This window comes from Fistularia commersonii, chromosome 10 (assembly GCF_037954325.1).
Source record: "Fistularia commersonii isolate RoL2024-O1a breed Wild chromosome 10, RoL_Fcom_v1.0, whole genome shotgun sequence".
NCBI lineage: Eukaryota > Metazoa > Chordata > Actinopteri > Syngnathiformes > Fistulariidae > Fistularia > Fistularia commersonii.
In genome coordinates, this window is record NC_141293.1 from 17,732,704 (window position 1) to 17,758,428 (window position 25,725).

Consider the following 25,725-nt stretch of genomic DNA (forward strand, 5'->3'; position numbering starts at 1 on the left):
ATGTTTTATTCTAATTACGTGTATCATTTCTAAAATTTGAAATGACGCATTTATTATTTCCAGCACACAATATAACACAGCTTGTTTTTGTTCATTTATTTCTTCAAAATTATTTAGTTACATTTTTTTACAACAATTCTTCTGTTTTGTATTTAACCTGAACATTTTCCAACCATTTTTTTTTTTTATTCCAACCAGATTTCTCACACAAACACCCATTCTCATCCGGACCATCAACATCATCTTAATCATCACAGCTGCCTATGCGGGTCAAACCTGCTGGACACTTCCAGGACTTCCAGGGTTCTCCTGTTTGAAGCAACCCGTGGCAGCGACATTTCAATTCTCTCAGTTGCAGATGCATTATAACTGCATAAGGAAACATCTGGATCCAGAGGGAAGCGTGGGGTAACTGAACGCAGAATAAATATGGAAGGCAACTGTATATCTGCTGGTCACAGATACTCAATTTAGAAACCAATATAAAAATGTGCAAAAACAGACAAAAATGGAGGGAGGTGGGTAAAAAACAAAACACAGTAGTCAAAATTCAACATGTATCAAATTTACTCCTCTTTTGACTCCTGAGGATTTATTAGTTTAATGCTAATTTACTTTTGGTCATATCCTTTGGGCCTTTTTGGCATTTTGTTCATGCTGAAACTTAACCCTAAACACGTTATCTTTTACTCTGGTGATTATGACGATAGAAAGGTGTCTGTGGAAAATGTGGGAAATCAGTTGGAACCGTACGGTTTTCTTCACATATCGCAGTTTTCTGTGGACTTTCTGATTCCTGAAGCAGAAATAACACTTATGACAGCACTTATTAGGTCATCATGTAAAACAGCGACAGCTTCTCTTGGTTTCAGCCTCTCTAAGGGCTCATGGAGCCTCCGGGTCTTAAGGATCAGTATAGAATTTAGGTCATGTGCAGAAATGCACATGCAATATTCATTACTGGTTTTACCTGAAAGTTGTTTGTGAGGATAACTGTTCAATAGCTTAAATGAAGAAATCTGAATCCTCAAACAGACCTTTCCTTTATTTTTAGGGTGTCGATGGCCCTTTTACCCTAGAAGAGCGACTGGCTCTTTACAAAAGGAAATTAGGGATTAAATAGGTTCAGGATTTTTTTAATTAAGAGGAAAAAAAAATCATACAACTTGTAACTGAACAAACATGGAGTTTAATCCAGAGGAGTTATTAACGAGGGATTTGAAGAAATGTTTTCAGGTTTTTTTATTAAGATTGAAAAAAAAAAGAAAAAAAAAACAAACCAAAAAAAAAAAAAGGTCTATTTCTCAGTTAGTAGAATGAAAAAAAAAACAAACTATATCTATCGGCCACAGTGTGAACTGATAATGTCTGAATTTTCAATTTTGGTTGAACCATTCCATTAGGAACACATCATTTCTGATGGTGTGTAATTGTCAATGTCTTCTGGGATTTACCTGCAATTATTTTTCCAACTAATATTTGCAAAACCCTCTCTTAAGAGGTGGCGCAGACTTGAAATAACTCGACAAATACCGGTACTTCCTGTATTAACCAGCCGTGTAAAAACCGTAATTTCTCTGCTGGGATCAATAGTGTTTTTTTTTTGTTTTTTTTTCAATTCTGAAAAAAGGGCTATTTGCAATCAAGCCAACAATATGTGGCACATCAATGTATGCAGGCCACCAGAGATGAGACGACAGGTTGTAATTCTCAACTTTGACACTAGATGCCACACAATGGACCTTTAAATCTTTTTGTTGGCAAAAGAAACATGTGGTCATGTTTACCACTGACATGCTCACAAAAATATTCAAAAAAAAAAACAAAAAAAAACAACAACTTGGCAACATAAAATCTCACGAATCTTGAGGAGTAGAGGATGAAGAGAAACAATTCAGCCAGCAAGAATCCTGCAAGTCCCTCCAGTTAGATATCCCAAGTCCAATGTCTCAGAGTTCAAGTCCAGTGAGCCTCAGAGTGAAGACAAAACAGAAGCCTCCTTCCGGACAAACACTGTTCCTTAATGGCAAAGTCTCATTCAGCTCTTTGAACATTTGCACAAATATGGAAACTTTTTTTTTTTTTTTTTTACAAAAAAGCCAAACTCTGCATACAATAAATGTCTGTTTTTCCACCCAAACATTCTTTGACTATCAGTGCAAATGAGGTAGACATGACAACTAAAGACAGCATCATATCACACAGAGGTCTGCTCTCCCTCACCAGAGACAGTGACCAGATGACTTTAGATTTCTATCCATTCAAACTTTGCAAAATATAACGATGAGGTGTTTATTCTAGAAAAAGAGGAGTTTCTGCAGGTTACAGTGTCTTTTTGTTATTCCTTTTTTGTTGTTTTATTTTTCCTTTTTTTTGAACGAGAGTGGGAGCACAGAAAAAAAAAAAAAATTTAAATGGCACAAAACGTAGAGAGATCCTCAGATATATACGGCTGGACGTTTTTAATACTGGCAACAAAAATGACTAAACAAAGAGGAAGTGAGAAGTCAAATGCAGCCCTGCCAAGTAGACTCCTACCCTGAGACCTCCAGAGGAATGCTGGGAAAGGTAGTCTTTTAGACCTCCTTGAAATCATTAATATTTCTTATAGCTCTATCACAGTAATATTGCGCATATTTCCCCACCTAGTGGTCAAAATTGGCAATTATGTAAAAAAAAAAAAAAAATTAGCATACAACATAAATATTACAACTGCAGAAGCAGTAATAATGATAGCATCTAGGGGTTCGTTACAAACTCACATGACGAAAAATCATTATTATTACTCTCTGACAGTCAAAGTTAGTGCCTCTATGTACAGTCGATAATTACAATGCAAAGGTTTGGACAGTGAACAATCTTCAACATACCTGCAACATTTTCACAGGTATCATACATTTTTCTGCATTTATATAAATAGGTGTTGTGCATGTCAGCTGCATGCACTACTTATCTGCAACCACATGTGTATCTACAGATGCAGATTCTATGTCGGAGGGGAATAGTTGGAGGTGTTTGTGTGTGTGCGAGTGAGAGGGAGCTGCAACTCACACACACATACACATGGATCTTTTAGCACGCTGACATTTCAAGACTCGAGATTTTTGATGCCAATTACTTTCAAAAGTAAGAAAATTGTGCAGAAATGGCTTGCAGTTTGTCCACGACATGTTGGTAACCTGCCGTTTGAATACTTGTTCAGCTCAGACCAGATCAGGTGGTTTTAGTGGTCCCTTTCACGGTTGGAAAAAAAAAAAACGAACATACTAGGAAGTAAATGATGATAAAACATCATGAACACCATTAATTACACAAAAAATAAAACACATATTTCATTGTACCAAGTTGTTCAAAAGGTCAGATCCCTTTTGTGTTTCAAGACGAATAAAACACATCTTAAATCGAGCATTTATTTGGATAAAATTTTGTGAAAAGTTGAACGAGTCAACAAGTCCGCATTTTGGCCGACAAATGTCGAGCGCATTTGATTTCTGTTTCGACGACGACGACTGAAAACCTTTTCCCCGGTGTTGTACGGTGAAAACATGGGCTAACGCGCTCTGCTTGCTTCCTGTCTGTGCGATGCAAAGCTAAGCATGCAACTCCCTTGATGTCAGCGTGCTCCCAAAGCGTTAAAGGGCAGTGGACTCATCTGGGGTGAACGCAGATGGCAGTGTTTTTTGTTTATCTATACAGAATTTTTTCGCTAACAAACTAAAGAAAGTGGAGAAATGTTCCCCACATGGTCGACTCCTGAGCATCCCCCTGACCTGACATTTAGTATCAAACACTCGGGAATCAGAAGGCGGGCTGACTACTATTTACATAGGTACAGTGGTTTTTAAAGCACCTCTGGCCCAACTCCAACCCAGATGTTACAACTGCTCGAGACCTTATTTCTTATATTTAATGTGCAATCACACAGAAATGGTTTGCATTTAAAAAGAAATGAGAGCAACAGTTTATTGCAAGTAAAATGAGTCATGATGGAGAGGGCGGGCTTTGGCCCTTCGATGCAGTAAGACCTCCAGCAAACAGTGTTTTTAATGAAGGTGCCTTCAGGGAAAACAATACTTAAATAAAAACCACTAAAAAAAAAAAAAAATTCTGAAAATTGAATAAGTTTTTAGTGTTGGCTGGTCCATTTCAAACACCTGCTTGGCCTGTGAATTGTGAAAAAGTGTCATGGGCTTCCCCAGCCCCACCGCTCTTTACAAATATATGTATCGATGTGAATTCAAAATTTTCATGTCAAAAATGGTTTGTCTGGATGGAGTCTTGTGGTCGGGACCTGCGCTTTATGTACCCATGTCAGTCTAAGCTGTCACAAAGATTCATGTTGATATAAATTCTATAGTGTTGAATTGTAATTGTAACTGAATTATTTTTCATCTCCAAGTAACTATCCCAAACTTGCTTCTGACTGCAGACCGATACTGCCTGATTGTACAATAAAGATACAAACTTAACTCCACCAATAACCAACAACATTTATACGGGAGCAGTTGGGCTGATCTCGCCTTCTTTGACTCGATCCTGAAACAGATTGTTCACTTTATGCCAGAATGTCAAATATTACCGATTTGTTTTGTTGTTAAGTTTCCGTCTCAAGTGACTTCAGTTTAAAAGTGAGCGTCTTCAGTTAAAAAAAACAAAAAACAAAAAAACAAAAACAAACCCTCTTTCTCTTCTTGTGCTTGTGCATCAGAATCAATTAAGAAAGGAGACTTTACATTTTCTACCCTGAAAGAAGATTTCCTTCTTCCATTCCTGCTAAAATATCGGGAAAAAAAAAAAAAATCTCCCTCACAGACGGGGGACGGCCAGCCACCTCACGAGTACGAGAGATGCGAGCCGTTGGAGATGTGCGAGGTGACGGACGTGCTGCGACTCAGCCCTCCGTCGCTGCCGCCGCCTCCCGGACCGCCGGACGCCGTTCGGCGCAGGGGCTGGGGGCTGTTCCTGAGCGCCATCAGGCTGGGGCCTCGCACGCTTAGGCCCCCGACACTGTAGCCCCCCTGGGAGGACGAGGACGAAGAGGCGGAGGAGGGGGGCGAGGAGGAGGACAAGGAGATGGGGGGAGGAGGTGGCGGGGGAGGCAGCAGGGCAAGGGACTGGGAGGAGATGTGGGAGGACAGGTGGTGATGGTGGTGGCTCTGGGGGTGGTGGGAGTAGTGGCCCCCTCCGCCCACCCATTCGCGGGCGCGGTCCCGCTCTCGGGCGTCGCGGCTGTCCCGCTCTTCGCGGTAGAGTTGCGGCGTGCTCTGGTGGTGCTGGTAATGCTGGGGGAGGTAGTGCTGCTGATGTTGGGAGGAGGAAGACGAGGAGGAGTGGGCGCGTCCGCTCTTGTTCAGCTCGCCGTCCCTGCTGAAGCCGTGGGACGAGGCGACCGACTCTGCCCGGCTGAAGCCGCCGCCGCCGCCGCCGTGGTGGTTCTGGCTGCGCCAGGACGGCGTGGCCACAGAGTTCTGAACGCTGTGGCTCCAGTGGCTCCCGGAGCGCGGGACAGGCCGCGATGGCCAACCGCTCGAGCCCGAGGATGGGCTGGGAGTCGGGTAGCCCTGGTTGAAAGCTTCGGCCGGGATGCCGGTCAGCGCCATGTTACTGAAACCGAGACGCATGCTCTCCGAATCGAAGGCCTCGATCTCGTGGGCCTGCCTCTCCAGCAGCGTCCGAATCCGCTCCGAGCGCTCGTTTTGCAAGGACAGCATCTCCTCCTCGATCTGAGGAGACGAGGAATATTCGGAACCAAGAGAGAGCTTTAGAGTAACATATAAGAATACAAGAATAAAACATAGTTTAAAAAAAAAAAAAAAAAAAACCCTGTTTGTTTCTGCCAAGTAAAAACATCAGAAAAATCGATTTGAAAATCTATTTTTGAGCATTGCTTTGGTATTACAGTCAAACAGTAAACATTCTAAAGATAGCTATTAGAACATCAGGAGGGAAAAGCCAAGTTGAAGCTTCCTCCTTATCTCTGAAACAGAAGAAAGATATACTCTAGTGTTTTTATCCACATGAACTGATTCCTAATATTGTTTAGATGTGGTTGGATTGATTGCGTGCAGGAATCACATTTCACATTTGAAAATCAAGACATTTCGGATAACTTTGAGCGGAAGCGTGCAAAGATTGGATACCCGTTGCTCCAGCAGTGCCCGGCGGATGGACACCCTCTGCTCCAGGTCCTTCACCTCCCGCTCGTGCTGGGTGTCTGTGTGGATCTTGATCTTGCTCTGGTAGGCGTTGAGCAGCTCCAGCTCCTGCTGCAGCTGCATTCGCAGCACTTGGTACTCCGCTTCTTGGGTCTCGTCCAGCCGCAGCTGTGACACACACACACACACACACACACACACACACATACAAGAATGAGCCCCTGGATGAGTGGAGACCAAGCTGTTCCAAACAACCATGCAATAAGAAACAGGTTCAAATCCCTCCTAAGATCTGATAGTCTCAAGTTTCTAATTCTGAGAATCAAGAGTAGTCTTACTCAAGTATAGCGTTGATACTGAATGATCGTCCTCCATCCGACCCTGTTCTCTGCATCTCCTTTTCTCACGCCAACTAACTTCATGTCCTTTTTCACTCCATAAATCTCCTCTGCTGTCGCTGTCTTTCTCCAAGCCTCCTGCCTGGCAGTTCCAACCTCAGCATCCTTTCACCAATATATTCACTGTCCCGCTTCTATATAAGACCGAACCATCTCAGTCTGGCCTCTCTGACTTTATCTCCAAAACATCTTATATGCGCCTTCCTTCTGACGGACTCATTCCTGATCCTGTCCATCCTCATCTAAATCTTCATCTCTGCTTCATGTCTTTTCCTCAACGGCACTCAGGCCTTCAAATGATGTGGGAAAAAAAATTAGAACCGGACATGAGCTCTGGTTGCTCTGGGTTTTCCGATTGAAACAGCGCAGGAAGGAGGGAAATGCCCCACGACGGCCGTAGCTTTGGAAATATCCTGACACAGTTGTGTACTGTCACAACTGGTCACACTCATCTCACTTTTGCGTGTTCATTTTCCTGCTTCCAAAGCCATTAATTTTAGGCTCAAATATTTCCATATTGTTTTTATATATTTCTCCCCACTAACAGGTGTCACAGTAAACAGATAATTCATGTTATTCACTTCAAATGTGATTGGTCAGGAAATGATGTCCATGCAGTGTAAATGTTCACAATTCAATTAATAAACATACGACATTTGTGGAACAATTCCATCACCTCCTCATTGAGACAAAAAAACAAACAAACAAAATATTGTTTGATAGCAGTATTATATTCATATGGATCAAAAGCTCTCTTTAGCGAAGATTTGAACACAATACATAAATCTAAAACAGCCTGCTTGATCACTGTGCTGGGAGATTTTGTTTTTAAAGCATTTACAATGTGACTCTGAAACATTAGAATGTAGAATGTAAAGCGTGAATGTGTCTGTATCCCCTTGAACGGAGAGAATGTGAGACTGCGGAATGACCCCGCAGCTGTGATGCTTTATTTGGATAAAACCATTATATGGAGAGCATTGAAGTGTGAACACAGCAATAAATGTGTTTTTGAACAAGCTGCTCCACGGTCCCTCACAAATATATACCGCTCTGAATTGCTGCGCCTCCCAGCACCTGTGCCAGACAGGTGGGAGCAATGTAGCCCGATAGCCCGTCTATATGATCAGCGGCACATTATAGTCGAGCGATGCTGTGTGAAAGGGACTAATATTGCAGTGATGTTGTGTTTGCTCTGTGATGGTGGGTTCGGGGAGCATGCCGTGTGTGATCGTGTGTGTGTGTGTGTGTGGAAGGTGCGCGAAGGGTCCTTGCCTTACTCACAGCCTGTGTGGACAGCATGTCGTTAATGGAGTGGTCATACTGCTCAGCCAGGATGGCCAGCTTACGTGTCTGCTCCTCTTTAATGCGTTTCAGTACGGCCTTGTGGTCGGACTTGGGGGTGCTCTCTAGCAGGTGATTTCGCAGTGCCTTATACTGACGGGTCTGGATCTTACAGGTTTCCTGGAACTGACGCTTGATCTGCAGCTCTTTGGACTGAAAGGCGGAGGGAGACGGGAGTGAGGACCATTTGATTTCGATAGAGTAACTCATTCCGGATGGATTCTCCTCCGATGACCGACCTTAAGGCTTTTGGGCTGCTGCCGGACCTCCATTGTGTGTTTCTGTCGAAGCTCTTGTTCCCGCCGTTTGTTGTACTCCATCTGGTTGGTGAGTTCGGTCTGGTGCTGGGTTCGGATGAGCTCGGCCCGGGTCCGCTGCACTGAGCTCAGCTGCCTGAACTCCAGCTCTTGGGTGGACTCGTGGTGCCGCAGCAGCATCGCGCACTCCAGATCCTTCTGGGTCTGCTTCTTGTTCAGGTCCTGCGGGGGAGATTGACGAGCCAATTGAATTTAATGAGTGATTTTGCTCTCCGGACGTCAAAAATAAATATGAGCAAACTGTAGCATGCCGTTTTATATTGAAATGCGTGTTGACAAATCTTGAAATGATCGTGATTTTCTTTTTGAAAAATACAGATTGTGACTGAACAGTAAACTTTGTCTGCTTCTGATGTATTACATTACATTGCATTTGGCAGACGCTTTTATCCAAAGCGACTTACAATAGAGGACATAGGGACTGCAAATACACTTGCAAATACACGATGCACAGGAAGTGCACATCGTGTACATTTACAAATTAAAATGCAATTAAAAATATTCAGGAGTCAAGGGGGGGGGGGGCTTGAGACTTGAATACAAAAAAAAAAAAAAACAGTTGAAACCTAAAACTTCACAAAACACTTCCAACAGCAATTGAATTTTATCTTATATTTTTGTCAAAGAATTTGAATTGAATTTTCATTGAAAACGGCAAAATTGTCAAACCTTTGCTAAAAAGGCTCAGCCTATCCTTTGAAAAAAAAACCCATATAGCAGTTAAAATGATTAGAAGGCAGTTTGTCGGGGATTATTCTTAAATTTCTCGAATTTCAAAGACATTTGAGTGTTTGTAGCGGCGCGTGCTGAGATGTACCTCCCGCAACAGGTCCTGCTCGAGGTTGTGGCGAACAAGCAGCATCTTCCTCTTGTACTGGCGACACTGCAGCTCGTAGTACTGCCGCTGCCTCCGCAGCAGACTGGCCTCCTCCTCTGCTTGCATCTGCTGCAGACACTCCTTCTGGCGGATCAGCCACTCCTGCTTTTCCCGCTTCGGAGTGGACTGGTTCTCATTCAGCTCCTGTTTAAGAGTGAAAGAAAGTTCAGACTGAATGAAATAGCTTTTGGTGTCCCAAGAGATTTCTGCGCACTATTTAATATGTACTTAGGTGTTGGATAGGATCGAGGACGGATATCTTAGATGTGGCCAAACTGAGATGGTTCCGATCATGTACAGAGGAAGGATAGTGAATATACACTGCTCAAAAACATAAAGGGAACACTTAAAAAACACATCCTAGATCTAAATGAATGAAATATTCTTATGAAATACTTTGCTCTTTACACAGTTGTATGTGCTGACAACAAAATCACACAAAAATGATCAATGGAAATTAAATGTATTAACCCATGGAGGTCTGGATTAGGAATCATACTCAAAATTAAAGTGTAAAAACACACTCCAGGCTAATACAACCTTAATGTAATGTCCTTAAAACAAGTCAAAATGAATCTGTGTTGCTTCCTGAGTGGACACTATGATTTCACACAAGTGTGATTGACTTGGAGTTACATTGTGTTGTTCAAGTGTTCCCTTTATTTTTTTGAGCAGTATATATTAGCAGAAGGATGCTGAGGTTGGAAGTGCCAGGCTTGAGGCCTGAAGGAAGGCTGAACAGATTTAAGGATGCGGTGAGAGAGGACGTGACATTAGTAGGTGCAGGATAAGAGGATGCAGAGGATATATTTTAATCAGGGGTCACCGATCTTTTTGAAAAAGCTACTTTTTGGTTACTGATTAATGCAAAGGGCTATCAGATACGCACTTCTGAAATAACTTATGTGCTCAATTTACCTTAATTATATGATTTTATTAAGTCAGTGAAGACACTGACCATATTATTGATGTCTCAAAATAATTCTCAGAGCTTGAGAAAGAGGAAAAACACACACACCCGCTGCCCAGTGAGGGGTGGGTGCTGGATCAAAAGGATTGACTAAAAGTTTTGAAAAATTCCGCACACCAAGAGTGCTCCAAAACTAAAGATAATTTATCTTACATAGAGTAAAGAAATTTTATTATAGTATGACGTTTTGAGCAAAAATCCGCTCTTCTTCTGATGCTTATCAAAATATGTTAAACAAGTTCTTGTGGTGCCTTTTTTAAAGGAAATGATCATGTGATTCCATCCTTTCTTTCTGCGCCTCTTGTTAGATATATAGTTTCATGTTACCATTATCTTTAACTTGTTTTGAGAAAAAAACCCAAGAAACAGATATTCTTAACAAATGTACAGAGATGCAACAGAACATTCTTGAGCAGAGGATTTGAGGATACAATACTTATACAGACTATATACAGGGGAGGAACTAGACAAACAGAACATGGCAAGACGACCCAAAAAGATAACAAAAGAACATACTTAAAGACAAAGTCTAATATCAAAATCCTCATTTAAACCTTGTGGAGTTAGTGTTCCCAGTCTGTATATCAAAAACACTTTGCGTTTCCAAAGCATAGAGATCAGTTCACAATAATTCTCAGCAATGATTTAACAAGGTAGGAAGCAGATAAATATCACTTTATTTCTATAAATCTCTGCAAGTATTTACATGTCCCATTTTCCCTAACATGTTAATTTTTTATACAAATCATGCACTATGTTGTACCATCTTTATAAAATTTATCAAGATTTTCACATTTTGAACTCATCCCCGAATCTGCAGCATCTTAAAAAAAATATGATTGGTCACTATCTTTCTATCTAGCACTGTATGTTGTTTTGGCGGAATGGAGCCGTCCGTCGTGTGATGCATGCACAGAAGTCCAGGAGTCACCAAAAATGTCCCCAATATGAACAAGAGTTCATAAAATGCATAAAATGTGTGGCTCGTTGGCCTGCCCAAGTCCTTGAGTTGAAGTGCTTTGCTTTGGTTTAACCCCAGCTCACAAGTATCTGCATCAGTATAGAACTGCAACATATAGTGTGCCCTATAGACCATTCTACAATCTCCCCTTTGGCACTTCTTCTATACGTGATCATTTTTCATGATGTGAGGTAAGACTTGTTTTTTTTTTTAAATACTGTCATTTTCAAATTTACACCAATAAAAGTGTCATTTAAAACAGAATAGCAACAGAAATAGGATGCAGCTCACTAGTAAGTGACGATATGGTGACCAGTATTAGTAGAACAGGCCCGTGGGACACTCAATTGGTCTTTTTGGGCGACCTGGTGCTCACGCCACCATGATGGTGACCCCTGGTTTAGATGGAGGAATATGAATTTGCTGTGGCAACCCTTGAAGGGAGCGGCAAAACTTGCCCCCATTTTTACTCTCCAGGCTTTTTAGTACATTTTTGTGCAGTTGTATTTCAAGACCCAGACTCCCACATGACATAGACAGAGGTCGGCAACCCGTAACACCCAAAGAGCCATTCGGACCCGGTTTCCTCGGAAAAGAAAACACTGGCAGCCGCAATTACTTTTTGACGTCTAAAATAAAGGTACCACTGTATATATTGCTTTTTATTACATTTACACTTTGTATAAACAAGTGTGTAGCGTGTTGCTTCTGAAATTCACAACGTATTACAGAGAAAATTCAATTTTATTTATGAAATGAACTCATTTTGAGCTTTGGGATTTCAGAGCGTTTAGCGGAGCCTTGACCTGAATTTTAAAAATAAATCGGGAAAAAAATCACTGTGTCAGTAAACAATAAAAAAATAAATATTTGCAAAATATCTTCATAAATATTTATTTTACCTGGTTAATGGGACTTCTGTTACTGAACTTCTGCGCACAGCATCTGCGAATCGGGACTTTACCGGCTGGCGGGTATACCGGCTTCCGCGAGTGTGACGTTATTTTGAGCGGCGAAAAATAATAAATATAATTTTATTTAATACTTCAAGATCACAATAATCTTCCAACTTTGAACTAAAAGTTAAAAAAAAGGAATTAACACGAATGAAATACACCTCAATTAAATATTTATAATTTATTTTCCCAAGACACTCGGACCCGCAGTGTAAAGATGAGAGAGCCGCGGGTTGCCGACCCCTGACATAGAACATGGAAACAACCCAGTCAGCTTTTACCTCTTTCAGCTGCTCCTTGCGCTGGCGATACTGCCGTTTCTGTGACTCCAGTAAGCTGGTCAGTTCTTTCTTCTGCTGGCCGAGAATGTGCTGCTGGAACTTCTTCTCTTCTGCTAGCGCTGCTTTTGTCTGCAGGAGCAAAAGGCAGGGGGGGGATTCAGATTTTTGAAATAGTGTTGCTCTCGGGAAAAGATTTCAGTTCAAGTCACTGCTCGATCCGTCCTTGCAGAAGAGGGCTTGAAATATGAACAGGTTGCTGCTGGAGGTTTTCTTGTGTGTTTTAATGAGCCCGAATATCACTTTTGTCGTTATCTTTTAGCCTCTTATAATAATGCACACTGGATTTTCAGCTCAGTGTGATTTATTTTAATACCAGAATCTTGCCAGTTGCCAGTTTGTGTAGTTTCAGAAAAAAAAAACAGCCAATTCCTGTCTCCTTTGTTTCAAATTACATTAAATCTTGAAATGTATTGTACAAAAATTCAAATATCTGGGCTTTGAATCAACTATTGTCCAAGTAGTTTATTTTCCCTGGCGATCAACCAACTGATGACAATCTAGACAACTCACACACATTTTATTTATAGCCTTGGTCGTAGACACTAAAAGCACCCTCTTGATTTACTGTCCTTTTACTGACGACACAGAGGCTCAAGTTGTTGACGTCTGTCTGCCTCCCGGCCCACCTCTTTCTCCAGGATGGCCTGGTGCTTCTTGGCCAGCTTGTCCGACTCGGTGGAGAAGCTGTTCCTCTGATTCTCTAGCTCCTTGTCCAGCTTCAACTGGTGCTCGTCCATCTCGGCCTTCAGTTTGTTTTCCAGACCCATCAGTTGCTTCTGGTGTTGACGCCTCATACGCTTGTATCCAGACATCTGCTCCCGCAACGCAGAGCCCTGCTCGTGTTCTTGGATCTGACGCGTCACCTGGACAGACGTGCCAGAGGACACAAGGCGTTGTTAAGACGATAAGGTGTATATGAAATAAACCCACGGGAAAGGGTTTATTCAAAACTTCATTCGGTACAATGGAACCGTACGAGAACTTTACATGACTGGTTACTGGCTGGGCCATGAACAAGTTAAAAGAGTTCTGCCCGACAAAAGGAAAGCCAAGTTAAAATGTGTGTTTTGGAGGTCGTAACACAAAATTGAACGTAACAGACATTCTTCTTTTGTCTCAGCAGAACAAGGACGGTGCGCTGAACTCACCAGGGAGGCGGTTCGGATGGTTGCGAAGTGATCGCGGTTTCGATAGTATGCGCGGCGGCGGCCAGCAGAGGGAGCCTGGGGTTGATCCATTTCTGGCTGGTAGGGGTCATCATATATGTTGTCCTGACCCTGAAGAGCAGGAGGGGAACCATACACTGAATAACTCGACGGGAATCCGAGGAACTATATATAGCCAGTTTTTATCTAGTCTGACAGAAAAAAAAGGAGTCGGTAATCTGGAGCATTTTATCTGACCATCATCTCTTGGAAAAATATAATAAATGCTTCTGCTTTCTTTTACCAGCACCTTTTTGTAAAGCATTATTCCCATTCACCTGTAGGAAAACTAATGAACAAACCCATTCCAACTACTACCATTCCTGGCTCTATTAAGTTTCCTTTTTATTTTCTTATTTCCGATGACTGGATCTGCTTAGGATGTTCGAGGTTGTGCTGTGAAACAGATACAATCTGAGTAAAGCCTGTCAGTGATGATGGGGCTTCTATTTTGAGATCCGCTCTGGTGCAAGTCACCAAATGATGATGTATCAAGTCTTTACCGTCGGTCTGTGGATGATGGAGCTGTTGGAGGTGACCGTGTGCTCGCCCTCTTGCATCATCGCCATCTCGCTGCTGCTGTCGTCAGAAGCGTCGGCCAGGCTGTTGACCGAGCTGCTCTGGGAACTGGCGGAGATGGACATGCTGGGGACAGACTGGGAACTCTCCATACTGTTGACGGTGCCGGTTCGCAGCAGGTACTGCTCCACCTCCTGACGCACATGAACGGGTCAAAGGTTAACTCGGATTGATTTCACCAAAAACCCGCCGTTTGTGTTTGCTGGCAGTCTGTCACGTCACGTTGAGCATGTTCTTACCTCCTCGTCCTCGCCGCCTTCTGACACGGGGCCGTTCTGCTGGGTCTCCTGGAAGAGGATTTTCTTCATCTTGCGATACTGTAGGTTGTCCAGTTCTCGTACTGCATCCTTGGTCCGTGCGATCAGATCCATGATTACCGTCAGCGGACGCTCACGGCACAAGAACCGATGCTGAAGAAAGAAACAGCGGGGATGGGGATGTGTTTGTTTATATCAGTTTCTACGACAGAGGGCAACAATGAGTGAGGCTGCGTTTTTGGCAAATACCGCTCAAGTTTAAACAGTCCTCACCCCTAGCTGTACATTCTTGGTAGCAAAAGTTAATTTAATGTGCCATTCTTTTCTCACAATGTAATGTAACGCTCGGTAAGTGAGTTTTCCGATGGGCAATTGCAGCTTTTTTTTATGAGTACAACTTAATTAGACACAGAGGTAGAGAAAAAGATGTTTCCCTACATTTAGCAGCACGTCAGAGGTAGGCCGGTCCTGTGGAATCTTCTGTAGGCATGAGTCAACAAAGTTCCGGAAGGAATCGGACCTGAAGAAGACAAGTTTGCATTTGAGTTGTTTGTTAAAAAAGGAAAGACATAAAATATTAAAAAAAAAAAACATGGGGGGAGTGCTTCTAGTTTCTATAGCATAAACAGAATTTTTTTCTAACGTGAAATGAAATCATTTTAACCTCTTTTGTTTGTTCAACTTGCCCTTGAATTACAACAATAATGAAGAATAAGAGGGGCTGCGTTTGAGATCATCGGAGCCTTTAAATATATTTTCTTTCCTTTCATGGGCCGAGGACATAGTTGAGCTATTCTTTCCACAGCTCCTGAAATGCCTGAAGCACCTTGCTTATGTTCAGACTTTACGTCTGTAACATAGTGATATAAAACACAACTGCATCTTACACCAGATAAATGCCTGCTTTAATGGAGACATTTAAATGGTTTAGATGGACCTTGGTGATGTATCTAAGAAACCCACGACAGGAAAATGTCTTATTTGAGCGTATAAATATCCTGCTAAGAGATCAGAAGGAAATAGCTGGAATTTAACTACAGCGACAGCCTGGCTCATGAGCGAATCAACGTACAATTTCACTAATCACTCGATATTTTGTTTTATGAATCTGAGTTTACAAGCAAGCGAGCTTAGGCCGGCCGCCAGTCGGTAGCCAAGCGAGCATTCAGTTCAAGTGGTTATCTTGCTGTGCTTGCTCCGTCATATCGCCGTTATTTTCGTTTTTTCATTTTGGAAAAATAAATGCTGCTCTAATTGCCCGTCGGGGACGAATAAAGTTTCACCGATTCTGATCATATCTGATCAAAGTACCCGTCAAAGTACAAGTCATGACCATGGAATATGATGTTTGTAAGCAGAGCAAGAGCATGTCTAGGTGTTCATTAATGATCTAGCTTTTTTTAAATCAGGATGTTGTAGAGGAGAACTACATACCGACTGCAAAACATCTTGAACCAAGTGAGCATTGTTTGTGGTTACAATTGTATTTAACAGGTCAGTCCCTTGACCTTGGGGTATTCATATCGCTCATTCAATCTAAATTCAGGCTAGGCCGCTTCAGATTCTTTCTCTAGCCTTGGGACTTATTAGATTAAAAGCTTTCGGGCAGACTTTCAGAAGAGATCCTACTCCTGTAGCCATAGATAGCCCTTCTGGGGTAGTGGAGGTGCTGCGTTGTGAAAACAAGCTTTATAAAGAGGTTCCTATATGGCTCTTGATAAAAGAAGCTGTGGGACAATCTCTCACCAGTGATTGGACTGCAGGATAGGGCTTTCATTTTGAGCAATGTGGTATAAGGCACTCATAGCATTCATGTTGAAGAGTGGGGGCTTCCTCTCCGCTGTGGAAAATAGAGCGCAGCGTTATATAATCTTCGTATTTACTGGTTTTATCTGTATCTTTTTGGAAGAGGCCCAATCAGAGGTTAGTTTTACCCAGCTCGATACAGGTGATTCCCAGCGACCAGACGTCCACCTTCCCATCATACTGGCCCTCATCCATTGCCAGGATCACCTCCGGAGCCATCCTGCACAGATACAGATGCGGAGATCAGGGCTCAGGGACAGCCTACTGATGAGGATTTTGATGCTTCGGCATTTTTTTTTTTTTTGCATCAACTTTGTGAAGACTGTCAAAGTCCAGGCAGGTATGAAAGTGCCTGAAGTTCAACCTCCACGCTAATTACTATATTTAAGTTGTGTTGATCATGAATCCAGTTAACTAATGACTAAAACTTGCTGAAAACCAAAGCAGGAGTACTATTAGATAAATCAGGTATCATCTCTGGACAGATGTTGGATCAGATTTCTTTTGACTAAAAGGCCAACCATAATATTCTATATATAATGGGCCCAAGGGAATCAGAGCCAAGGGCTCAGAATTTGAATATTGTTGGTAACTTCTTGTTTCATGCACTCAAAACAAATAATATCAACCCTTTATCAAAACATTCCTGTCTCGTCAGCCAAAAAACTTGTTCCTGTTCCTCTAAATCATAAGTTTCTGCATAAGGAGGCAATGGAAAAGGCAGCGCTTACCAGTAGGGCGTGCCCACGAAGGAGTTGGCTGGGGCCACAATGGAGGCAGAACCAAAGTCCCCCAATTTCACCTGCCCAGGCTCCGTCAGCAGGATGTTGCCTGCCTTCACATCCCTGCGGGGACAATCAGGAATTAGAAATAATAATAACAAGGAAATGAGAAAACCTATGGCATATTTAGAACTGCATATATCACTTTTATCAAGATGCCTCTTCACTATTGGAGATACATTGTAAAATAACATCACAGGATTATAAATCTGTCATTCCTAAGGAGTTGAATAATGTGTTTTCAAAGCAAATGCGAACTAATGTTTACATATTCAGATAAAGGCCTTACACCCCACACCATAGTGGGTGACTTTAAACAGTTCCCTGAAAACCAGCATCAATGCATTGGAAGGGAGCTTGGGCAGATCTAGTCATGTCATCGACATGCGAAACACTTTAAGCATCTTTACCTGTGAATCATATTGTGAGAGTGAAGATATGCCAATCCCTGCAGTGCACCGTGAGTAATAGCAGCTATTTCAACTTCCTGGAGTGGCTTTTTGTGAACTGACGGGGAAGAATGAAAAATGTCACAAAAGGAATTGTAAATTAATGTAACGCTGACTGAAGGACAGAGAGGCGATTGTACCTTCGAGGAGGTCGGAGGCTGAGCCGAGGCAGTACTCCATCACCAGCTGAGCGTGAAACAAGTCAACAGAATCACCAGCTGAACCAGACCGACAACCAACACAACCTTCTGTTCTAAAAACACACGTAATGTTCGAAATATATAACGTATCAAGTCGGCATGATTCAAATTCGGCTGATTAATTCACTAGATAAACAGGCTACCATTAGCCTAAGCAATCAAAGGATTGCACGATTTAATAATGACACAAAATGGTACAAACAACCACAAAAGAACAGCCTTAAACGGTCAGCAGCACCACCGCCACTTTTCAAGTTTTATTGGGACTGGGGGAGTTCAAGCTAAAATGGTTCCCAAGCTTGACCGCATTCCCTGGTTTTGTCAAACATACCCATGCTGTGTGTTCTTTCAGGTAACAGCCCCGATACTCGATGGTATTGGGGTGGCGAAGCTTCTGTAGGAACTTCACTTCCTTAATAATATCCTGCCATTTCTGCAAATAAACAATAAAAACGGTTAAACAGAGTTAATAATCAACTGGTACTTTCAGCATATTTGTTATTTTAGAGAGACCTTTGCTCAACTCCTTATCTTTCTCTAAGTAAAATGGCAGGAAATAATAAAATAACTGACTAAAAACTGACTAGGGAGATTAAATATGGCAAGACCAGTTGTTCACCTCGTTTGTCTGTTTCCCGCTGTATGACATCTTCTTGATGGCAACCACCTCATTGTTGCGTACATCTCTTGCCTTGGGAGAAAGAAGGGGAAATTCAGTCTGACCGCATAACTCAAAAAAAAAACAGATTTGTCCTGAGAAACATTTTTATATATCGCAGTAGAATGATTAAACTTCATCACATTGGAACAGTTTTTAAATCTGATACAAGTGGATTAAAATTTGAAAATATTTGGGTAGATAGTCAGTACATTCAGGTAAGAAAAACAAGGTAGTATTGAGATTATATTGAAATATACTGATAGACCACTCTTCAGTAATCCACAAAGCTGTATTAGAATGGCAGAGGTTATTCAAAGGACACAACAGAAGGTTGTGTTGAGTTGTCATGAGCCTACATTAAATTTGCTCTTTTTAACAACGAGAAATATTATATTCAACCACCTCAATCACAAGAACATTTAATACAGAGACTAAATGTGTGGATTCATAGGTGCATGGGAACTTTATGAACAGAGAGAACAAAGAAAGTGCTAAGCTCTAATGTCACTTCATTTAAAATTCTGACTTCAGCAGATCTGTTGGGGCATCAATGAAGGAAAACACCAGTACGTGACCACTGGAGACCATGACCTCGATAGCGCAAAATATTCAATTAATGCGACCCCATCATCAGGGTATTTTAAGGATGCTCTAAAACAGGGGTGTCAAACATACGGCCCGGGGGTCGGATCAGGCCAGGTTTAATCCGATTTGCAGGATTATTTTGCAAAGCATCAAAATGAGCTGCAATTTTTCATTGAAAGAAACTGTTATTACGCCATGATTTTACCCATCCGACCCACTTGAGAATAGCTTTTCCGCCGTGCGGCCCCTGAGCTAAAATGAGTTTGACACCCCTCTCGAAAACATTCAATGTGGAGGTGTTGTCTCACACAGAGGACCAGAGGAACATTTTTACGGAGAAGAAAGGGTAGGTACAGACTCATTTCACAGTGATTTCATAATAAGGACGCAGGGACACTAATTACTGCTCAGACTGAATCGTCAGAGGAGAATAATAAGACTGGCAGATCTTAGCAATGTGCATTTCCTCGACAATAAGCAAGCAGGACGCTTGAACTGTGTATCTGTTTTCTAACGGGAGCATTGCGAAAAAGGTATATTATATCCTTTTAACTGTTATATACAGAATTTATATATTATTTATCTATTTTGATCTGCTTTCTTCATTGTACCACATTGATTTCTTTCTTTCTTTCTTTCTTTTTCAGATAAGTGTCGGATACTACATTTGCTGGGGTCACAAAACAAATTGTCCCTCAGGCATGAATAAAGTCCATCCAGTGTAATCCCATTACATAAATGTATGGTGACTGGTTTCACGTGAACCAGACGTTTTGAGTACTCACAAAGTAAACGGCTCCAAAACTGCCGTGGCCAATTTCCCGGAGGTCAGCGAACAGCTTCTCCGGATCATCTTTGCAGAAGAGATCTGCCACATCCGGGTCCTTCAGATTGCCCGCCCGAGCACTGGAGGGCATGGCCAGGGCCTGGCCGAAAAACGACCAGAAGTTACTACATGCAAGAATGCGGGGATTCTTTTAGCAGTTGAAAGTCAGTCATCACTACTCACTTGCACGTCACGTCAAACACTTCTGGGATTTCAAAGGAAACCAATGTTACGGCAAAATAAATAAATAAAAGATTAAGTCAATGACGACCAATTCCCATTGCTCATTTGATGTGATCCAGGTCTTTGACCACGCCAACATTTGAGGGCATCACTTCTATCATATCCGCAGCTTTGAGCCCCATACATGTTCACTTTCCAGAGCTCTGCACCTTCACCAGATGAGCTCTGCGAGCGGTGGCACGTAACCACTGGTCAGCAGAACACTCGAGGTCTTGTTGATTTCACTTTAATAAGCTTGGGATGAGCATATTTCAGAAAACCAACGCGCAGTTTTTTTTTTAGAATGTAGTTACAAATACAGCGGGCCTTGTATCTCCATGGGGGGACTACATAAGTACTAAAATTTCACCTGGACAAAATTTTCTTTCTGGTCAGTCCTAACGGTGTTACAGCCCCGAAAACAAATGAAGCTTGATAATGATGGGAGTTGTCAGACCACCACTGCTACCATGTAGAATTTTTGTGGAAAAAACCTTAAAGAGGATTAATTTGGCATTTTGTGTATTTAAGTAGACAGAATAGTCCATTTTATTACTAATGCACTGTGTATTCATATCCAGCACTGTGTATTGATGTGGTCTGCATTTTTAATTAGGCAGAAAATGTCTTAATGTGTTAAACATAGTGGAAAAGGCATTTCTGTCATCATGCAGAGTGACCTATTTGTAGGATTCCCTCATGGGAGCAAAATCAGCTTCCCAGACATTCCAAATCTCTGGGCCACCTCAGAAATCCTGTAATATTCCAGCAATGTGGCATCTGGCTGCTTCTCCTTCTCCCGCAGACAATCTATCGGAGACAGTAACCAACGGTCGCGCAGTGACATAAAGATGTTAACGGTGAGCACTGAAATGGAGATCTAAAGCTAAAAGCCAGTTACAAGCAGTGTGTGTGTGTGTGTGTGAGAGAGAGAGAGAGAGCAGCATCGATACATTGGAAGAGTGATGAGGGAGAGACAAAATGGCAGCTGGTTTTCACAAAGTGCATTTAAACATCAATGGTTTTTTGTTTTCGGCTGGAACTTGTGACATCAGTGCAGAGAAATGGCCTTGCAGCTTCCAAAACAAGAGCACATGGCACCCGGTACATTAACGGTCAACCTTGGGGATATAGCCACAAGGGGTTTACGTCACATTAATGATTAATGATCATTGCAAAGAGCAAACAATTTCTTTGCGATGTGATCAAGTCCTGTCACAGCAGAATATATCTAATTAAACTAACACTTATTGTTTTGAAAATATTAAAAATTGTTAAACTGCAAACTCATGAAATGTAACTTTATGATATAGTATCATAAAAGTACCGTTCTTAAACATATGACGTTCTCTGCAAGATGCTTTTAATTGCATTCTACTTTTTTTTAATTGCAACTTAACCTGTTATATAAAATTACTAGTAAAAAACAATTAAGGATTGCATTGAGTTGATGAGTTCAAACATCAGATATTTAGCTTGTGAAAGCAGAATCAACAACCTAAAATATTTTAGTAGCAACCAAATATTCTGTTTTTGTGCAAAAAACCCTGGTTTATGAAATAATTTCAACATTTTCTCTGTTTGGCAATAAGGGGGAGGACAGTTCAGCTGAGGAACAAATTCAAATCAACTAGTGCATGTTCTCCCACTAAGGTTGACATGGCAGTTCACTTTGTCAAACAACACTGTTTAACTGATGACAGTTATGGCAGTTAGTTATGATTCTGCTGTGTTTGGTTTTCTAAGTGTAAACACAAAGTGATGATAAAACACACATCTTACTGCCTGAGATAATAGGAAAATAGAGATACACATTAGCACAAGACATAAGGGACATGGTCCTTCAGCCAAAAAAATAAATAAATCTGTGTTTAAAGAAAATTTCAGAAAAACAAAAAGATAGGAAGTAAAACAATTTTTGAATTATGTTGTAATTCCCAATTGTGTATCACTTGCAGCAACTATTCAAAAAATTGCAGGACCGGTTGTCGATTGATCAAACAGCCACATACAGACACATTCAACCTTTTGTTCTCTCATTTACACGTCTGGGCAATTAATGAGTCTGAACCCAATGGAGTTCAATGGAGACTGTAGGAGGAAGTAGGAGAACTTGGAGCAAACCCACACAGACAAGGGGAGAACATGCAAACTCCACACAGAAAGTCCCGTGATGGGAGTTGATCCAGCGACCTTCTTTGCTGTGAGGCGGACCCTGCCGCCCACGAAAAGTTTCTATCTATTTAATATCCTAATTTCCAACTCCACAACTCTGTTACTTCCATCAACATTTGCTCTTTTTTCATTTCTTCATCAAACACCTAAAAAGTTACATGTTCCCCTTCCTCTGTACAAAAATCCTAAATAATGACATCAAAACAATGTACTGGGTCATTAATAGGTTGACCCTCATCTAGTTTCTTCCAACAGAAAAGGAGCAGAAGATTAACGATAACAACATGCAATTTAATAAGCCTCCCAACAGCACAAAAATGGAATTCATTGTAATCCTATTGTACTGTACCAGAATCAACGTATTGAACAGACCACGAATGGTAGAGAGGACAAAGTGGCTGATAAATTTACGATGGATTCACATGCATGCGTTCTAAAATGGGACTGGTCTGTAGGCAGCAGTCTACCTTGGAAAATAATAGCATAAACGTAACCACTGTTCCAGAAGTGTCATCTGGACCCCTAAGGAGAGTCGGCAACCTCACCGGGCCTCTGTGATCCTCTAGAGTCTGTGGCAGTTTGATGCTGTCGCTTCACTGCTGTCTGAACGTAGAGATCCCACCCCTTACATTCCTCCAAAAAGCGGTCAACCAATTTCCATTTATATATTATGTGGCGTTCAGGGCTTTGGTGGCCTTTGTTCGGAGGGGAGGACGCAAACACATGCATAGACTCTATACAGTCACCAAGAAAATGATGTGAAAAAAGAAAAAGTCAGATGTAGGTTTGTTTTTAAAAAAAAAAAGTGCCTCCTAATTAGACAATTGGAGCACAATGATGGCCTGCAGTGTTCACTGTGACATGGCTTTTTATCCTATCATTTCTCTCTCATCTAAACAATGACAACCCTAATATGTGATTTGACTTTACATGAGACGACAAGAAATGTAGCTGTCATGTTCAAAGGGACAGTCATGACAGTAATAAACAAAACAAAACCATGAGCTGAAATCTGAAAAAGAAGACAATGTCAAAGATGGCTGTTTTCAGTATTCTGAATCACCTATTTGGTATGAGACATTATGACACTGTCATCACAACCTAAATTTAACTACATAGGAACACTTAACTTGTGCAGGTGTTCAACTAGCGAACTCAGTGGCTAACTCTTAAATAAACGAAACATTAATTCAGAGACGATTTCTAAATAAATCCTCAAATAAACTTAACAGTATGTTGTGGAGAAAAAAGAAGCTATTAATCTAATGTGAGAATTAAAGAAGTGATTGGAACTACATCCATTTTAACAATTTTTGTCAAATGGAAAAATTGGGATCTGTGAGGACTTTTTTTCATTTACTGAGAAACTGAACTGATAAAAAAAAATTAAATAGTTCAGGATTTGTGATACATGAAAATGCCTCCCGTCATATGGATAGTTGTCTGGTTACAGAAGTTGGCCAACTTCTCTCACATCTTGGAAAAATAAAGCTCACACAAGGAAGTGAAAGGAGGAAATAGAGCACCACTGTACTCTTTTAAAAGGCAATGGGTGCCCAGACCCCTGATGTGTCACTGATGCCTGATAACCACAGGTGAACTCAGCCCTAACTTATCTTAAGTGGTACCTTGGTGAGAATTTCATACATTGTTGTCTGACTGCAGAGACCATGGATGAACAGACTGCGTTCATGTGATGAGGTGCCCATCAACAGAAAAGCTTATCAGGAATTGGACATCAAGATGAAACCACACTATTTTAAGAAAAAAAGGGTGTTTTCAGGATGTGGCTTTGGTTTGAAGTTGATACAATAATTACATTGCAATCTTCCCCAAACCCCAGTGTTTTTTAAGTCATATAGTACTTACAAATTATGACACAAGGTCCCCTACTGAGAAAAATCTGATTTCAAGCAGTGGTTTTGTGCAGATATGTACTTTGAAGCCAGACCAGGTTTGATGGAGCAGGCAAAAGTGTAATGCGTAAACTTGCACTTAATAAAAATAGAGATGATTTCAGAGGTAAGACCGCTTGTCTTAAAATTTTGAGCCAAGTGGTTTGCAGGTAAATAGAAAAATACTTGCATAACCTGAGAATCTTTTATTATCAATGTGGGGGAGGTGAGCAGACAATATAGTAGAGGATTAACTGTGGCATCAAAATTGTTGAAGTTAAAGACGTGTACTTAGTATATTTACATAATAATGCGAACGTTTAAGAACGTTGTGTAATTCTAGGTCAAGGAATAAGTGGAATTCTTACCACTCTTCCGTTTCTGTCTGGATAATTCTCACATAAATAGAAACTCCTACTGTTTCGCTAGTGATGTAGGCTAAAATCCATTGCAATGTTTACGTGTACGCAGCTGAAGATTCTTGATAATAATACGTCATTCTTGTAAACAAAACCTCTACAAAAAAACGAAAGCGAACAGATATATGTCAGATTAATGAATACACACGGATGAAACGGTCCCTCACAGAACAGTATAAAGCTGAAGGCCTCTGAAAGCAGCGCCCGCTTGGTGTCCCCGGACCCAAGTTTGAAAAGTACAGGGGTGGTTAGCTAGAAGGCTTCGGAGCTAAATCAAGCGTTACTTACCGCGGTTTATTGTGGTTCCTCTCTGGAACGAAAAACAACCGTTAGCAATCGAGCTAGCGGGCTTCAATCCTCATAGCAGCGGATCATCAATTTGACGTTCGGTCCATTTCCAATGCAGGTCATCTGGTTTCCCAGCAGTCAAAACGGACATTTGACGTTGCTTAAAATTACACCAGCTGTATTAGCCGGGACAGATAAAACTGTAAACTGACCGGTTGACCCCCTCACTCGCTTACTAGCGTTGGCTAATTGATTAGCTTAGCCTTGATAGCTTGCGAGCTAACACTATAGGTTCTCCAGGGTGTGGCTGTTTGTCCTCCGCGCTGCCCAAATTATGAGCATGCTGTCGTGTCCCACCGAAATGCTTTTATTTGGATTATTAAAAAACTCACTCAAAACCTGTGCCCCATCCTTAGTCTGACCCTGTTTCTTCCACCGTTTTTGTTCAAGATGGCACAGTGATGGGGCGGGACTCAAGTGGTGACCGGAAACTCATTTGTTCCATTTCCTGTGAGCTTTCCGCTTCCCATTATAAGTAAACCGACCTAGATAACGGTTTGCTAACACAGTCGTGCTCTTTTGTCTGTTTTTGACTGAAACTCATGTCTAAACACGAGACAGAATTAAATACTGGCAGTCGTACACATTTGTATTTATACTAGCAAGTGCAGACGGTCTTCTCTACCATGCTGGGCTCATACTCTAGTCAATATTAAATGAATACACCAAGAGTATTTTGACAGAATCCAAAGTGCTGTGTTGCACATTGGCATTCGTTATATTTACATCACTTTCCAACGACATGTTGTGATGCTTACCGGTGGTACTTTGCCAATATTCAAACACTCGGTAACGCTGAAGCCGGTCAATCTAAGTTTAAGGCGCTACAGCAGTGTTAAAAAATTAGAGATGTTTTTTTTTTGTCCATCAACAACAAAATAGCTACATCTAGAGGTAAGTTTTATGTAATGTCACTATAATTCTTACTAAATTGTGTCTCACATGTCCCCTGCAAGGAGTAGTTTTTATAATTGGAACAAAAGCACTAGACCAGTGA

At 41.4% G+C, this 25,725-nt stretch overlaps 1 protein-coding gene across 2 annotated transcripts; it reads right to left on the reverse strand.

Annotated features, from left to right (window-relative positions):
* Positions 1–81: 81 nt before the first annotated feature.
* On the reverse strand, positions 82–25,583 carry taok2a (TAO kinase 2a). 2 transcript variants are annotated; one of them, XM_086154127.1, is made up of 20 exons: positions 24,669–25,583; positions 19,629–19,769; positions 18,217–18,288; positions 17,929–18,030; positions 17,538–17,583; positions 17,359–17,455; positions 16,898–17,011; positions 16,295–16,386; positions 16,107–16,200; positions 14,799–14,880; positions 14,343–14,513; positions 14,028–14,237; positions 13,468–13,596; positions 12,946–13,182; positions 12,260–12,388; positions 9,032–9,235; positions 8,137–8,376; positions 7,838–8,050; positions 6,141–6,323; positions 82–5,723 (listed from the first exon to the last, which is right to left on the reverse strand). In XM_086154127.1, the coding sequence occupies exons 2-20, from the start codon at positions 19,758–19,760 to the stop codon at positions 4,833–4,835; spliced, it is 3,438 nt and encodes a 1,145-aa protein (XP_086010253.1). In that variant the 5' UTR covers positions 19,761–19,769; positions 24,669–25,583; the 3' UTR covers positions 82–4,832. The 2 variants fall into 2 exon arrangements, with proteins under 2 accessions (XP_086010253.1, XP_086010252.1); XM_086154126.1 differs by having other exon boundaries at positions 7,829–8,050.
* Between the last annotated feature and the right edge of the window lie 142 nt (positions 25,584–25,725).

Bases quoted from the DNA above. Each gene is read 5' to 3' on its own strand.
- taok2a (XM_086154126.1), bottom strand. From the start codon at position 19,760: ATGCCCTCCAGTGCTCGGGCGGGCAATCTGAAGGACCCGGATGTGGCA. The intron at 17,584-17,928 runs GTATGTTTGACA...TTTCACGCTCAG, and splicing joins TGAAAGAACACACAGCATGG to CTGGTGATGGAGTACTGCCT. The intron at 17,012-17,358 runs GTAAAGATGCTT...TTGTCCCCGCAG, and splicing joins TCTCACAATATGATTCACAG to GGATGTGAAGGCAGGCAACA.